At 50.7% G+C, this 16,152-nt stretch overlaps 6 protein-coding genes across 6 annotated transcripts; 3 read left to right on the top strand and 3 right to left on the bottom strand.

Annotated features, from left to right (window-relative positions):
- Nucleotides 1–169: 169 nt before the first annotated feature.
- Nucleotides 170–1,590, top strand: cpa1 (carbamoyl-phosphate synthase (glutamine-hydrolyzing) CPA1; the record flags this gene model as incomplete). Its single annotated transcript, XM_033570962.1, has 2 exons — nt 170–1,262; nt 1,325–1,590. The coding sequence occupies 2 exons, from the start codon at nt 170–172 to the stop codon at nt 1,588–1,590; spliced, it is 1,359 nt and encodes a 452-aa protein (XP_033426994.1).
- A 334-nt stretch (nt 1,591–1,924) lies between these two features.
- RBG2 (putative GTP binding protein (Gtp1)) lies at nt 1,925–3,566 on the bottom strand (the record flags this gene model as incomplete). Its single annotated transcript, XM_033570961.1, has 10 exons — nt 1,925–2,132; nt 2,194–2,358; nt 2,410–2,467; nt 2,533–2,678; nt 2,741–2,850; nt 2,906–3,224; nt 3,287–3,311; nt 3,372–3,386; nt 3,443–3,471; nt 3,538–3,566. 10 exons carry the CDS (start codon nt 3,564–3,566, stop codon nt 1,925–1,927), a joined length of 1,104 nt encoding a protein of 367 aa, XP_033426993.1.
- A 320-nt stretch (nt 3,567–3,886) lies between these two features.
- cwc2 (active spliceosome conformation promoter CWC2) lies at nt 3,887–5,177 on the top strand (the record flags this gene model as incomplete). The annotated part of the gene is made up of 2 exons (XM_033570960.1): nt 3,887–4,293; nt 4,364–5,177. 2 exons carry the CDS (start codon nt 3,887–3,889, stop codon nt 5,175–5,177), a joined length of 1,221 nt encoding a protein of 406 aa, XP_033426992.1.
- A 216-nt stretch (nt 5,178–5,393) lies between these two features.
- cpcC (putative protein kinase (Gcn2)) lies at nt 5,394–10,543 on the bottom strand (the record flags this gene model as incomplete). Its single annotated transcript, XM_033570959.1, has 7 exons — nt 5,394–5,704; nt 5,760–6,204; nt 6,256–6,686; nt 6,738–7,740; nt 7,822–8,151; nt 8,207–10,255; nt 10,319–10,543. 7 exons carry the CDS (start codon nt 10,541–10,543, stop codon nt 5,394–5,396), a joined length of 4,794 nt encoding a protein of 1,597 aa, XP_033426991.1.
- A 231-nt stretch (nt 10,544–10,774) lies between these two features.
- On the top strand, nt 10,775–13,430 carry ATNIH1004_006323 (uncharacterized protein; the record flags this gene model as incomplete). The annotated part of the gene is made up of 2 exons (XM_033570958.1): nt 10,775–10,805; nt 11,260–13,430. The coding sequence occupies 2 exons, from the start codon at nt 10,775–10,777 to the stop codon at nt 13,428–13,430; spliced, it is 2,202 nt and encodes a 733-aa protein (XP_033426990.1).
- Nucleotides 13,431–13,948: 518 nt separating this feature from the next.
- On the bottom strand, nt 13,949–15,720 carry ATNIH1004_006322 (damage-control phosphatase ARMT1 family protein; the record flags this gene model as incomplete). The annotated part of the gene is made up of 6 exons (XM_033570957.1): nt 13,949–14,179; nt 14,258–15,117; nt 15,183–15,295; nt 15,367–15,497; nt 15,557–15,627; nt 15,699–15,720. 6 exons carry the CDS (start codon nt 15,718–15,720, stop codon nt 13,949–13,951), a joined length of 1,428 nt encoding a protein of 475 aa, XP_033426989.1.
- Nucleotides 15,721–16,152: the final 432 nt, after the last annotated feature.

Genomic DNA, 16,152 nt, shown 5'->3' with positions numbered 1-16,152 from the left:
ATCCCCCCTCCGCATTCCGGGGGTTGCCACTGAATAAGGTCAAGCAGTCACAACTAACTTACATTCTCTCAGGACTACATCTCGGATCAGATCTGGAAAGCTTCCGGAAACCACTGAATTTCTCAATATACTCCCGAATCTCACACGTATCCTAAACAAACTCTTAAGAATGTTTGCTCGACTCTCCAAGGTCATGCCCATAAGGGCCTCTACCTTCCCTTCCGTGAATGCTTCCATCCAGTCTCGCTTCATGGCCACGGTGCGTCAAGGACGACCCGCCCATGAGCGTGCTACTTTCACGATCCGAGATGGTCCTATCTTCCATGGCAAGTCATTTGGCGCTCGCACCAACATCTCCGGAGAGGCCGTCTTCACCACGTCTCTGGTCGGATACCCCGAGTCTCTGACGGACCCGTCCTACCGTGGTCAGATTCTGGTCTTTACCCAGCCCTTGATTGGGAACTACGGCGTCCCCTCAGCTGAAAAAGACACCAATGGCCTTCTCAAGTACTTTGAGTCCCCCAACCTCCAGGCTGCAGGTGTTGTTGTGGCCGATGTCGCCGAGCAGTATAGCCACTGGACCGCCGTTCAGAGCCTTGGCGAATGGTGTACTCGTGAAGGTGTTCCTGCCATTTCGGGTGTTGACACTCGTGCCATTGTAACTTACCTCCGTGAGCAGGGTTCCTCCTTGGCCCGCATCACGGTGGGCGAGGAGTATGATGCTGACCAAGATGAGGCATTTGTGGATCCGGAGCAGATCCATCTCGTCCGTCAGGTTAGCACAAAGGCTCCTTTCCACGTGAGTGCTGCGGACCCTCAATGCCATGTTGCAGTCATCGACTGCGGGGTTAAGGAGAACATCCTGCGAAGTCTGGTCAACCGCGGAGCCAGCATTACTGTGTTCCCCTTCGACTACCCCATCCACAAGGTTGCTCACCACTTTGACGGGGTCTTTATCTCCAACGGTCCTGGCGATCCAACTCATTGCCAGGCGACTACTTATCACCTGCGCCGTCTGATGGAGACCTCTCAAGTACCGATTTTCGGTATCTGCTTAGGCCACCAGCTTTTGGCACTTGCCGCTGGTGCTCGTACCATCAAGCTCAAGTACGGAAACCGTGCCCACAACATCCCGGCTTTGGACCTAAGCACTGGTCGCTGCCACATCACGAGCCAGAACCATGGCTATGCCGTTGATACCACGACTCTCCCATCGGACTGGAAGCCTTACTTCGTAAACCTGAACGACTCGAGCAATGAGGGTGAGTATAATCTTCTTATTCTTTGGATTCTACAACCAATGTACTCACATCTTTCGTATCAGGTATGATCCACAAGTCTCGTCCCATCTTCAGTACTCAGTTCCACCCTGAGGCCAAGGGAGGCCCTCTGGATTCTTCGTATCTCTTCGACATTTACTTGGATAGTGTCCGCAAGTACAAGAACAACCAGCTGGCATTCTACCCGAATAGGGAAACCACCCCTAGCCCTCTTCTAGTTGATTTGCTGGCCAAGGAGCGTGTCGGAGTGCAGCCTACGATTGGTATACAGAACGTTCAGGCTGCCGCTGCCGCTGCCGCTGCCGCGTAATTGTTTTGTAGGGCTGAGTTTGTTCACGGAGTACTGGTTTTGGTTTTAGGTTGCACTTGCCTTGGTTTCCGTAAATACTTGTTAATACGTCAATTCGGTCTGGTCATCCTCCATCTGGAAATATATTCTGTCTATGTCCATCTATTCTTAAAACGTATTGAGTAGGTTTTCGATGTAGAAGCGATAGTTCTCGTGTATGTATGTGTCTTAGACTATTCTATGGTCTGCGCTCGCGGGTGGCCATTCAATCATTAAGCGACATATCATGATCTGAGACACCGTCAATGCTCCAAAATTTGAGATCCTTGCTCTAGTTCTCTGCAACTCCACCGTTTTATTTTGCAATAATCGAAACTACATCTTCATCGGCCACCACGTGCGATAGTCCAACACGTTGGGGGATATGTCTCGCACTAGCTCCCCACACCATTGCATACTTGAATGTCTCTTTCAGCGTCCGATGGATCTGATCGCAAACGTCTTCAATGGTAGACAGGGACCGCACAATCAGAGCTTCGGAGAAATCCGGCTCCTCGCCTTTCCTAGATTGGATTTAGACCAGGGACGGACTCTTAAATGGAAGTTGAGAACGAAAGAACGTACCGCTTCGTATATATTCTGATCAAACGAAGTTCCTTCCAAATCCGATCTACTACTTCTTGGATGCCGAGGTCTAGTTCACAGCTCATTACGGCGGTGTGCGGCTCACGCGCGAGCTTGTCCAGGAAGTCGAGGCTGACGCTATCGATTTTGTTGTATACGTAGAGGCTGGGTGAATTGGGGTCAGCTATGCCCGGGATACAGGAGCCAGCTATTTACCATCGAATGTATTTTCTATGGTCTTTCATGATCACGTCGATGAAGTCGTCGACCGTGGCTGTCACAATCAAAGTTAATTGAAAGAAGACCCTCAACGGCATTGAAATGAGAGCTGGGCCATACCATATTCGTCTCGAACCAGAACTTCACAGTTGAGTATTTTGTAGTCCCGAAGCACATTGTATATCATCTTCTCGTCGAGATATTTGGGTGGTGTTTGGAACGTAATCTTCATTCCGCCTGCCTTCTTGGCTTTCAGATAGATGTTCCTGAGATACAAATCTGTCAGTGATTCAGCCGAGACAGCTGGCAATGAGTGTGATATGCTTACGGGGGGTCCTTATTAAGTCTGATCCCAACGGCATCCAACTCCGCCTCCAGCAGCGCCCGTTGTTCAGCTCGCTTGGTGGCATCAAGAACCATCAAAACCAAATCACTCGTCTGAATGGAATAATGAGCCAGATATCCAAAATAACATAGGGAGGAGGACCCTGACCTTCGCCGCTGAAATCACTTGCCGTCCTCTTCCCTTCCCCTCCGCAGCACCTTCAATGATACCCGGAAGATCAAGAATCTGGATCTCAGCTCCCCCGTATTCCAACACACCCGGGATGGCTGTAAGCGTGGTGAAAGAGTACGCGGCGGCCTCGCTTTTCGTCTTGGTGATTTTGCTCAGAAACGTCGATTTACCTACCGACGGGAATCCAACCAGAGCAACCCGGGCATCGCCACTCTTGCTGACATCGAAGCCTGCACCGCCACCACCTGAGCCGCCTGTCGGTTCTAGCAGCTGCGCTCGTAATCTGGCGAGTTTTCTGCAGGGTCGTTGGTATCATTCTGGGGCAGTATTCTGGAATGGGGTTGAGGCGTGACCTACCCTTTCAGTAGACCAAGATGATACTCTAATCCATGAGTCAAAGTCTATCCATTGTTCACTGCATCAGGGGGAAGCACCGCCGTACCTGTGGCCTTGTTCTCTGTCTATCTGTTAGCTGCGGGGTTACCGGGAGGAGTGTTCGAGGTCACGACTTACTCTGCGTCCTGCGCATCTCATCTTCGATCCTGCAGATTTGGAATTAGTCTTGACTCCATTTCTGTGCATCCTGAAGAAGAATCTGTAAAGCATACTCCTTGATCTTGTCTGTGATGTTCACCATCTTGCCGGTTGAGGGAGCCCCGCGGACCGAACGAACTCCGAAAGGGGGCTCTGTAAGCAGCTGGCGTTGGAAAAACGGTGGAGGAAGTAAGAAGCAAAAGAGACCTAAGGACAGACGCTACCATATGCGACTATATCCGACTTAGCCACTGCCGTGGACCGATCAATGTCCGACTGTCTGGGGAAATCAAATAAATCGCCTTAAATTATTGCGATGCCAAGCCTTACGTAATCTCATCCGCCAACTTCTCGCCTCCGACAGAGCGAGAGTGAAGCATCACTCTCCCAGACTCTCCTTCTTCTGCCCACCACTCTCCCACAATGGCTGAAATAGACGTTGTCGACTCTGCGGAGTCTGTATCCATATCTGCAGAACCCACTCAGCCAGACCAGCTAATCTCCAACGAGGAGACTGCCCTCACGACTCAATCCGCCCCCGCGGATACTGAAGCAGACGCTGGGCAGAAAAAAAAGAAGATAATCCGACGAAAGCGACGACCAGCCCGGCCACAAGTCGACCCGGCCACGATCAAGTCCGAACCACCTCCACAGACGGGGACAACGTTCAATATTTGGTACAACAAATGGTCCGGGGGCGATAGGGAGGACTCCATATTGTCGAAACATGCGGCGCCGTCGCGGTGCAATATAGCGGAAGACAGTGGCTATACACGGGCCGATAAGGTGACCGGCTCATATTTCTGTCTCTTCTTTGCGCGAGGTATCTGGTAAGTGGACCGGCACTTATGTGGGTCAATCTACGCCGGTTAAAACTAACCAATCCGTGTCTATTTCTAGCCACAAGGGTCATGAATGCGAATATCTGCATCGCCTACCCACGTTGCATGACATCTTCAATCCGAACGTTGATTGTTTCGGACGCGACAAGTTCAGCGACTACCGCGACGATATGGGAGGTGTAGGATCATTTATGCGGCAGAATCGGACGCTCTACGTTGGTCGGATCCACGTAACGGATGATATCGAAGAGGTGGTATCGCGACATTTCGCGGAATGGGGACAGGTCGAACGGATCCGAGTTCTGACCTCTCGCGGGGTGGCCTTTGTCACGTATACGAATGTCGCGAATGCTGAGTTCGGGAAGGAAGCAATGGCGCATCAGTCTCTCGACCATAGTGAAATCTTGAATGTTCGCTGGGCTACAGTCGACCCGAACCCATTGGCCCAAAAACGCGAGGCAAGACGACTGGAAGAACAGGCTGCTGAGGCAGTGAGGAGGGCACTACCAGCTGAGTATGTTGCGGAGCTTGAAGGTCGGGATCCAGAGGCGCGGAAGAAAAAGAAAATTGAAGGTAGCTTCGGACTACAAGGATACGAGGCACCGGACGATGTGTGGTACACCAGGACGAAGCAGTTGGAGGATGCCAGGAAGGCTGGCCAGCTGGAGGAGCTAGACCAGCCTCATATGATTGAACCCGCTGCCCCGTCGGCTGAACCTCCAGCACCGGAAGCAGCAGGTGGTGGGATCTTCTCCAGTTCCACCGTGGCGGCGTTGAAGGGGCTGGCAGGTAGGAATGTCATCACCCAGGCCCCTCCTCAGTCCTCCGGGGGTCCATTGGTGGCTTATGGGAGTGATGATGAAAGTGACTAATTCTATGGCTCATATGAGGAGCCTTTTCTATGATATGTATGTACAATAACAGCGATACCTTGGAATATTCCCTATGTTTCTCCTTTACTGGTTGCTGGTTTGCATGGAATGAATACGGGTATAATTCGCTATAAAACAGAGAGGAGATCTAAAATTAGGTCACATAGACGCAAATCAACATTGAAGGAAATGCATAACGCATGGAAGATCATCTCTTCATCTCTCATTTCTCCTTCCCAGATCATAGTACAGACAGGATCCCGTGCGATAATTATATATGAAAGCATTGGTGAAACTATCCGCACCATCCCCGACATGGCTCTCGTTGGCTAGGTCGACTAGTAGTTCGTGGACCTGACTGAGGTACTTTCTCTCGGTCAGCGGCGCATTCTGTATGACTGCGCGCCAGCTGTCGGGATCCGATAGACGCGTGTCTCGGATTGCGTCCAACAGGTCATCCCGAGTGTCTATGGCCGCAATGGGCCCATTCAACGCATCTTCAACAACTTCTCGAGAACGGAATAGGGCTGTTACGGTCAGAGGACATATATGAATGAATAGAAGAACACAGTTAGAACATACCCGACTCGACGATGTTTCTCCTATTTGTCTTCTTGCTCCTGTGCTGTGGCACTAGGATGCGCACGTCATTCGCACGTTCACTATTTCCTCCATATAGATCAGGTTGACTCGACAGTCGGCACTGCCGTAGAGAATCAGCAGTGCCTTCGCGCTGATTACGTGCTCGTATCTCGTTTCGAAGCCACGGAATGAGCTCAAAGCTCCGTATATCAAGCTCTTCTCTAGGTACCATGCATCGGATCTTGAAGCCTCGCTCCTGGCTATCTTGCTTTGCAATAACGATCCAGTTATGGTTGTGATCCCTGTACTTAGTAATGAGCTCCTCAAGCGAGCCCGCATCAACTGCTAATTCTGCACTGATGTCACTCGCCCAGAGATCCTGAATAATCTTCACCCCCATGGTGCGCAAAACAGTCGGGTCGAAGCTTGCAACAAGGACGTCACACTAGTTCTATTTAGCAAGGCTAAATTAAGGTACCGGCGGCGTTTGACTTACCCTTCTCGTCTTCCAAAAAGGCCCGGCTTCGGTCTCAGGCTGCTTCATAGAGGGCTTAGTGGAGCCCCGAAGGTAGTCAAGCATGGATGAACTAAGCCTGTCCCAGCTCAAATTGAAACCCACAGCGTGTGTTTGCGAGCGGCTCGTTAGCACTTTTGGACGGAACTCTTGAACGAGCGAGTCATATCGACCACCCGCTGCAAAGACATCTCGGCGTTTACTGTCAAAAACACACTGAAAAAGAATGCTCCCCCTGAAGAATTTGTCGTTCAAGCTTCCAAGGGGATTGACATAGACCTTGCGCTTTACATCGAACCCCTGCAAATAGGCCACAAGCAGGTTTAAACGGGCAAAGATAGGCGCCAACCGTTCAACGAATTCTGTGCCCTCCATAATAGCCCGGAGTCTTTTCTGTGTTTGCTTCGGGGAGTCTGCTACACATTAGCCTAACAGCTATCTCCTTCAGACATCTACGAACGTACCTCTAAAATCAAACCTTGCAAGATCATCCAAAGAAGTGGAGGCAACACCTATGGCTGGAGAGCGGAGCTCACTGCGAATCTTTTGCATTGTCCATTTCCCGACATTCAATTTGCTGACAACCTCTTTTACCAAAGGGATCTGTGATGGCGTTATGCGGCAAAATTCCATGACCAGTTGAAGGAGGTCGGAATGATTTATCAGGAAACACATAGGAGCGGATCTCAAGGGAGGGAAGTCCTCAATTATCTCGTCGAGAACCTTGATCACCTCAGCTTCCTTCAAGGCCAAATCGAGTGTATTGTGTGACACAATATCAAAGTCCACTTCTTTATGCGTCCTAGGCTCCCCCCCATGGGGCATTTCCCTGTAAACCGTACCAAATGCAAATGTCTTTTCGAGCGAAGCATCCTGCCGAGGAATCGCACGCGCATTGGGAAGCGTCAGGTCAAACGGCAACTGGAGCAAATTGCCGGTGGAATCCAGCAAACGCACAGCACTGTTGCTATAATGCTGAGACCTAGGAAACAGCATCTGCCTCCCAGTCTCAACGGCTCCGTGTCTGCGAAATATTGATGTAAGCCTTTCCTTGACCAAGCCCTGAATTAGAAGCTCGTTAGCTGCCGGAGCCCCACGTGATTCCATGTCCCAGGCGATGTCTTCAAATTTCTTGGGCGACTGCGAGAATATTGCCGATAATATCTTCTTGTAGTCGGGAGAATTAGGGTCAGACAGGAGATGCATGATCGCTCGTCGAAACGTTTCTTCTTCCACTTGGAGTGGAATTTGGCCACTGTGGAGAAGCTCTGAGGCCGAGGGGCGTTCACTGGGGTTATGGCTCAGAAGGGATTCAATGATTCTACCTTGGACGACCTTTTCTGAATAGTGGAATGTGGATGGAAGCTCATGGTTCTCTTCTCTAATGGCTCGTAATGTCTGGTCACGTTCCATATTCGTTGGCAACGAGTGAGACATTTCAAAGAAGATCACACCCAAAGAAAACATCTGCATCTGTCAGCCAGTGTCTTTTCCCCACTTCTCTCTGTCTCTTTTCTTTTCTTTTCTTTTTAATTTGGTTGCACTTACATCGACCTTCTCGTTGTAGTTGTCAGTGAAGCCTGATTTCATTTCTGGCGCAACATAATATGTAGTACCCAGACTTCGTGTGAAGTTTCCTTCAAAGTCTGCTGTAGTCGAAGACCGCACAGCTGTCGTGAATTGCCCGCTAGTAGCTAGACCAAAATCTCCGATACGTGGGTTATTGGCTACGTCAATAAAAATGTTATCAGGTTTAAGGTCACGATGGATAATCCCATGACTGTGGATATGGCTCAATCCATCAAGTATCTGCCGGAACAGACGCCAGGATCGGTCGACATCATCGTACAGACCATTTCTGATCAAGTCCCGTAGGGTCTTAAAGGGTTAGTGACCAGAGACGGGTCAATAAGTCTTTGTATGTTGGACTTACATGCTTCTCGCAATATTCCATCTGTATGTAAAGTGTAGTTAAGACGGCTCTACGTAGCGAGCCAGACCTCACGCGACTAAGTCCCATGCCGTTACCACTCTCAGAGCCATATGCTTCCGGCGTCTCGCGCTTGTAGTTTTGAGACGGTGTTGTCCCATCCCGCTCTTCATCGCTGTCGGATGCAAACTCAATCTTGGGGTAACCGCTCGAGCTAATGAAATCAAGTCCACCTGTACTGTAGTCGTATCTACTGGGGTCACTACTTGCAAAGAAGCCCCCATCAGAAGACGAGATGGCCTCCTCATCTATGTGGCCGTGGTCCTCCTCGAGCCAGGCGGTGTAGTAGCGCACCACATAAGGATGATTCAGGCGTGACAGCAACATAATTTCAGACAGGGTATCTTTTAATGCAGCAGTTGATCTCTGAGAAATTTTCTTGACCGCATAAAAGCGGCCATCAAGCTTATTCCTGGCCTTCACTACCTGTCCAAAGCCGCCTTTACCTAAACGGCCGGCCTCGTCGAAATCTTGATTATAACGTGAGAATGCTGGGAATCCATTCATTGAATCCAAGCGAGGACGCCTTGGTAGCGACATTGAATTCGAGGTGCTTGACCGATCCACCAGAGGGGTGTCAAGGCGGAAAAACTCTGAAGGCTGAAGCTGAAAAGCCGTTGGTCGCTTCTTTGGATCGGGTCGGAAGAATTCATGCAATAAGTCCTGTAAGGAAGCCGATAGTCCAAGCGTCTCCATTAATGCATTGGCAGACGTATAACGTTGCAACACATCTTTCCCGAATCCCATCTGAAGAAATACAATGCCCAGGTCCCAAACGTCCGTCTTCGTTGTCGACGGTGCATTATCTGGGGTCAATTCCGGAGGGAGCCAAAATGGGGATTTGGAAGTGGTAAGTGATCGTTTGCCGTCTGCGGGATCAGGCAGAGTTTCCTCAACGGCCGCCAGCAGCTTCACAATCGTGCCCCCAGTGGGGTTCCTGAACAGCATAATGCGTCCACAATGGATATCCCCGTGGACAAACCCACTCCGGTGGTAGAACTCCAAAGCCTCAAGAAGCTGAATAGTCCAACTACGAACCATTTCAACAGGAGCAGTCCCAACGATATCCAAAAACTCGGACAGAGAGCCCTTGTTGGCGTGTTCAACGAGGAGGTAAACCTTCCAAAAGTGGTCATGCGAATCGAGGGGATCGAGGGGCCTATATATCTTAAACCCAACAAATTCGACTAGATTAGGGTGCCGTAGTCGTTTCAGAGCTTCCAACTTGTCCTCGCTCGTACGCATCTTCTCTCGAAACGCCAGCGGTTCTAGTTCTTTCTCATCAAGGGAAACCTCCTTGAGGACTAAGAGGGGGGCATGGGGTCGGGTCTCGGGGGTAACCGGCCGAACTGTAAAGGTTTCTTTGCCCAGCGAGCTTTGCAGCAGGGTCTTCCCGTATACTGCCCGAAAGACAAGAGGTACTCCATCCCTATCGGTCATGACCAGAGGCGGATCGAAGGAGATTGCACCGGGGATACTCTCCACGACATCGGTATCTTCATCTGAGTCCATTCCAGGAACTCGACTCTTCCGTCTCGAGACCCGTGCTTTCGTCCGTTCTCTAATCTTGTCTTCCAGGAGCTGTTGTAACGCCCGCTCCTCTTCTGCCGTGGCCGCTTCCTGTTTCCGCAGCTCTTCCTGTCGTTCCAGTTCCGCTCGCTGATTGGCCGCGGCTTCTTGCTCCATTCGCTCCTCCTCTAAGCTGGGAAGGTCCTTATCTTGAGCCCGAGCTTCGGCCACATCTTCGAGAACATCTTGAATGGACACGGCCAGCTCATATATCATCTCCGAGCCTAGTAGTGTCCTCGGCTTGTTGCATATAATGTCTTGTATCCTCGATCGGGCGCCCTGTCGGAGATCGTCTAGGTTTTCCAAAGAAAGATTCGGATAGGTCTTTGGGTAGGTAGTCGGTAACTCGACCAGTAATTCAACATGGACATCGGGGTTGGAAGAAGCACGCAGATGCAGCTTGAAGGCAACATCGGAAGATTGCTAGATTAAAAAGATTGTCAGCGATCGCTGAGTTGACACTGGTGATACGGATCGGATGCCTACCTGCCAAGCAGAACGGCGGTGCTGAACCTCCTCGAAATCATCGCTGTAGATTGAGCGGAGAGCCTCAACCTCGTTCTGGTGGATTTCCTGGTAATTAGTCGGCGCGACTACGGGGGAGACAAATGAAGAGGAATCCAGGCCGAACTGCTTCTTCTTCTTCTTCTCCGCCCGGGGAGAGCCATGTTTAGGCGCATTGGTAGAATTCTTCTTCTGCTTGTGAGGCATAGCGGGGTGTGGGGCGGTTTGGAAAGCAAATCAAGCACCCAGGACGTCTCGAGACAGTCTTTGCCACGAGTAGCAGTGACAAAGATGCAGCCGAAGCTGCAGCCCTCTATATCTCCGAAAGGGACATGTCGTTAGGTCGGGTAGCAATCAAGGGGGAACGGCGTGGGGGATGGAGAGGTAGAAGATGAGGGAGAGTAGTTGGCACCAGCTAAAAGAGCGGTAACTCACTAAATGCTTCTAACTGTACTCCGCAACAGCGTAAGTACGTTACTTACTAGGACTAAAGAGTAAAGTACCTTACTCCGACCTACCGGAGTTTCGGACTAGCTGACTAACCCTGTTCTGTCCGTTGGCGCTGAGTCAGCCCCGCCCCGTCATTTTTCCGCTGACCGCCCTGTCCGCATTAGCACCGCCACTGGAGAAGCGTAAACAAAGCACAGCGTTCCACGTCAATCCGCCTCGCGCCCCAGAAGACGCCAATGGTGTCGCTTTTACCATGCTTGTTTGGTTGCTTTTGGTAAATTGAATCCTCCCTATCCTGCAGACGCGATGCTGGAGTGGATCAAGGGGTCGAACGAGCAGTTAGGTGGGTGTCCATTTCGCGCTCCTCCCACCCCATATGACCCAATAATGGCCTAGCGACACTCACCTGGCCAACGTTGTTTCGGCCGTTGCGTGCTGACTGGAAATTCCTTTCCGTTGTTTGTTTTCATTAGACGGCTCAAAAGCGCTGGAGCCACCGGAGACCCCTGCCCCTGTCTTCGCCATTCGCGCCTTCAAGAGCGCTCTCTTTGGAACTCCGGGGGCGGACGACGACGAGAATAGCCAGCAGGGGCCGATTACGAAGAATCCTGCAGCTAGTGTCCGGCAGGACGACGTTGATTCGCAGAAGCTCCTTGCGACCGGAAACGGAACAAATGCTCCTATGGCTACAGCGGCAGATGTTTATACGGCTGTGAACGCGATGGCTTCTCCCACGAAGAGTATCCTCGTCACCCCCGGCACTGCATCCAACAGGCGAAAAACGGTTTCGTTTGGCGAAAGTGTTGTTGATAATGAGCGCAAGCGGGCGGAACCAGCTACCAGACCATCCAGAACCCAAACCGTTCCGTCCGGTAGCCTTAGCAGTCAATGGTCCTCTAGTTCATCAAACGGCAAATCTAAACCACGAAGCCGACTTACTCAAGCTTTGATGGATTCCCGTGAAAATACTTCTATCATCGATGCGAGCCCTCCGCGAAAGGTTAATCAGAGCCTTCCACCGGCTGAATCGAAGGACATTCCGACCTCGCCAGAAGAAGATCCTAGCGACGACACTGTCAATTTGAACGAACCACGATCTCAATCTGGCAAATACTGGAAAGCCGAATTTGACAGCTATCGAACAAAAACTACTCGCGAAATTCGGAAGTTGATTCAGTATCGCTCTGCGGCGAAATCATACGCCAGGAAAAAGGATGAGGAAGCCGTGCGGCTGGCCGAAAAGCTCAAGGAAGAGGAGGTCAAAGTTTCCGAGATGGAGCGCCATGTCACACAGCTCGCCTCCACCATGGTAACTGAGAAATCCCATCCGGACAAGGAGAAACTGGTGCAGGATCTCACCAAGCAGACGGCCTTGGCGCTGCAATATAAACATCGGGTGGGTTTGTTGCGCAAACTCTTGGAACGGCACGGGGTTGTCGGGAGCGAAATCGATGATATTCCCGGATCCCCTGATCTGAATGAAACTCGCGCGGTCACTGGGGATGAGCTTCGTAAAACCCAGCAGGCACTGGATCAGGCGAATGCCAAGATTGCGGAGATAAACCTGCAGCAATCTGAGTTCACGAACCTGAGGGATCTGGCCCAGAGCTCGGAGAAGAAAGCGTCAGAGTTGGAAAAGGAAAATGTCATGCTCAAACAAACCCTGGCACGGGTTAAGCAGGAAATGACCAAGTATGAAGCGCGGCGCAAAGAAAAGGAAGCAAAACTCAAGCAAAGAGAAACAAGGTTGGAGACACGGATCCAAGAATATCGGGAACGTCTCAGGACCGCTTCTCAGCAGCATCGCGAACTAGAAGACGACTTGAAAGCATCTTTTGATGAGGAGCGACGCCATATGCAAGAGCAGATTGACTTACTAAGTTTGAAAGTAGCAACACTTGAGCGGCTACCAGAGCTCCGTGCGCGGAGACGCACCTTGGACAGCCCTCGCAAAAATTACCCCGGAGTCGAAGTATGCGACTTTGCGCACCCCAGTCCTCACAGAGACCCCAACCGACATGACGAGACGACTGACGTGGATGAGCCACTGAGTCCCAGTCCTCGTGCCAAAGACAGACGCTCCCTCGGCCCAAGAACTGCCCTAGCTGAGATCGATGTGAAAAAGGCCAGCAAGGGGCTGGGTCTTGATGACAATAGCAACAATGAGCGATTAATGAACATGGGACATTACACGCATAAAGCCCCAGAATCCCATTTTCACGATGACGAAGACCCTGTTCCACCATCCTCGCCTCCCGATATCCCATCTTTCGAGCCCACTACTCGGACGCGTGCCGCAAAGCAAAAGTACCAGCCAGACAGTTATCGGCCATACCTACCATCTCATACAACCATGACCTCCCTGGCGCATCGCCTAGCAAACATGGACGATAGTCAACGAGTCCACTCTGAACGCCTTCGCAGTCGCCGCTCTACCACAAGATATAGCCTCGATGCTCTATCAGCCCTACCTGAAAAACCTCTAATGGACCGGCCGAGAAAAAGACAGAGTCTCAATGCAGTTCAACGAGGTTATATACCTATTGAGCGCATGATCGCCGCCCAAGCCCGGCTCAAGCACAAAAATGAAAGCCGCAAGAGCAGAGATGACGGCAAGGAGAATATCCAGGCATACAACTCTTGAAAAAAAATAAAAAATAAAAATCTTTCGATCTTTCCCTCCTTTTCCTTCATCCCCTTTATCTATCTATCTAGTCCACGGTACAACAGTCTGGGATATGGCATAACAGAACAACCTCTTTACTTTCTCTCTCCTTTTGGTTGGCGTCGGAATTGCGGATCCTCGAGGCGCTCTTTTTTTTGAACTGTGTTGTTTACTTTGTTAACGTACTAGCTGTTATTTGTTTTTGCTACACTTTCGTTTGTCATGTCGATTAACATAGTCTTAATGTCTGGATACCTCATATACCCTGAATAAAACATTCTTTTTCATTTTGTTTTGGTTTCTGCAGTTGGATAATTTTCTATATATGGATCTCCCATCTCTACGTATCTACTGTACTGTGATCTATATATAATGTCGTTAAAACAGTCTCAGAGGACAGAAAACAGCCGTTTATCAATTACACATCCTCTATTAGTTTTCCGATTGTCCCTCTATTTTATCCGACACTATGGACCCTCGTCTCAATTCTATTCTATTCATGCCTTTCCATCACAGAAAGACACAACAGCCCACTTGCCATTCCAGGCCCATTTACGCGCCTCGGGGCCGCCGCCGCCCGGAAGCTGTCGAAGCCTCTCGTCTTGTCCCGGAGGCAGTCCGACCACGGTGTCGGCTTTGCAGGTGCGGAAGGCGAGCACACGGACGCCGGAATTGGGGCCAAGAGGACCGATGGCAGTGGTGAATGGGGTGGTGGGGTCCCATGCAGCCTATTGGGGAAAGCAACGAGATGTTAGAAATCGTCAAGAGATTTACAGAGAGAGGAGGGAGAGCAGAATTGAACTCACGTCGTTGGTCAACTTGCGGTAGTTGAGATCACCTTTGAACAGAACAAGCTCGCTCTCCTTGAGATTATCGAACAGGTCTGGCGCCACATGCGGCATACGCCAGTAGCCTCCTGGTGCAGTCCAGAAAGCATGTGGGCGGATAATGAGCTTCCCATCCTGGTGCAACTGGGTCCATTGATCGAAGAGAAACTTCACCTCTGACAGCTCCTTTTCGGACAGCGGGTCGTGCTGTCTCCCGGAGTCGTCGGGGGCCGTGTAGAAACCCTGCGGGTCGGAGAGTGCCGTGATGAGATCCATGAAGTCCGGAGGAGTGACGTCCGACACGAACCAGGGAATCTGCTTGGGGTGCAGCACTACCGTGGTCGCCAGGCCAGCAGAGAGAAGATATCCAGCCAGGACGAGGTCCACAAAGAGCTCAAAACCGGAGTTATCGAGGACGATGTCCACCCGACGCTCTTCGGTCTTTCGTTCCTTGCGAGCCTTTTGAAGGACATCAAAGGCGGTGTTCAGGTCGTTGACGATGATATTCTTCTCGGCGGCCTTTCGTGCCTCAGAACCCTGCAACTTCTGGATGTCCTCGTAAGTGAGAGAAGTCAAGAGCGACAAATCAGTAGCATTGCCCCACAAGCAGATCTCACACATCTCGGAAAAGAGCAGTCGATCTGCTTGTTCAATTTCCTCGGGGGTCTTGCCACCGGCGCCCTGGCCTTTCTCTGCTTCCAGAGCCAGTTCCTTGTACCTGGCAGCCAATTCCAGAACAGCAGGCCGGGAGGATTTGAACGTGGATATCTTCTGGCGGGCGAACACGTCATAATCCTTCCAATGCGTAGACAATGCGAAAAAGGTGCTAATGCGCCTGTCTGTTGTTCCATCAGCACCGCCATCCTGGGTAATATCTTCGTTCACTGGGGTAGACCGGACGCACAGAGGTAGCATTCGGAGTACAGCCATGGAACATTGTGCCATGAAGGGTTTCCCCGTTGTTCCAACTCCTTGTTATACTCTGTAATGCCGGCTTTGCCATCGTTGGGAAGGGGACTGGAGAGAACATCGAGCGTGAGCAACTCATTCTTGGATGGACAAATTTATACAACGGGGAGCATACGTACGTTAACTGTCTGTTATGCTGGAGTTCATACTTCAACGTGGCCAATTTTTCGATGATGGCCTTTCCCTCCCTGCGCTTCTCCTCGTCGGTCACATCGCCAACGGTGCGATAAAGATCGTCAATGGCACCAGTCTAAATTCGGAAATAAACGATCAGCAGAGATCATCACAATCGGAAGTAAAGTCACATACGACAATGACTGGCCAGCGCTCATGGGCAGAAACAGAGGCAAAGCTCGACTTGTCGGAGGTGAGGTATTGCGCTGGCAACGGGAAAGAGGCGGGGGTTAGCTGGGCTGGTTGGTGGGGGTTGCGGACAAATTAAGACACCCACGGGTTTTGGGATCAAACTCCATCTTTGAAAATTAATTGAGAGTGGTATACCCACCGTTTCTACTCGATCAGAAGATAGAGGAGGAAGAGAGAAGGGTTATCAACAGGAGAGAATGACGTCCGGACGAAATCGCGGGGTTGCCGCTAGGTCGGAGCAGGAACAACTCATCCTCATCTACATCAAGGACGTTTCCAATTCGTCTATGGGGGGATTAGGCCAAGATCTGTCGAGGTCTATTTGAGACAATCAGGGACGAGATAAGGAAGTAGAGAAAAAAAAAAAAAAAAGTATCGCACAACACAGCCAAAAAGAATCAATCCATTGTCTCCGCTATGCAAGAGTCAAATCATCATTCAAAATACAGCATATAGCTATTTCCTTCCCATTGATTCTTCCAATGCCAGATACGTGGTAGGAACCCCAGGTACCCTGTCTCCAGTTTCTATCGCCCCTT

The sequence above is a fragment of the Aspergillus tanneri genome, assembly GCF_003426965.1.
Source record: "Aspergillus tanneri strain NIH1004 chromosome Unknown AapTan_4_pilon_pilon_pilon, whole genome shotgun sequence".
NCBI classification, from domain to species: domain Eukaryota; kingdom Fungi; phylum Ascomycota; class Eurotiomycetes; order Eurotiales; family Aspergillaceae; genus Aspergillus; species Aspergillus tanneri.
Note: the sequence above shows the minus strand (reverse complement) of the source record. Positions and strands in the feature narration are given on the sequence as shown.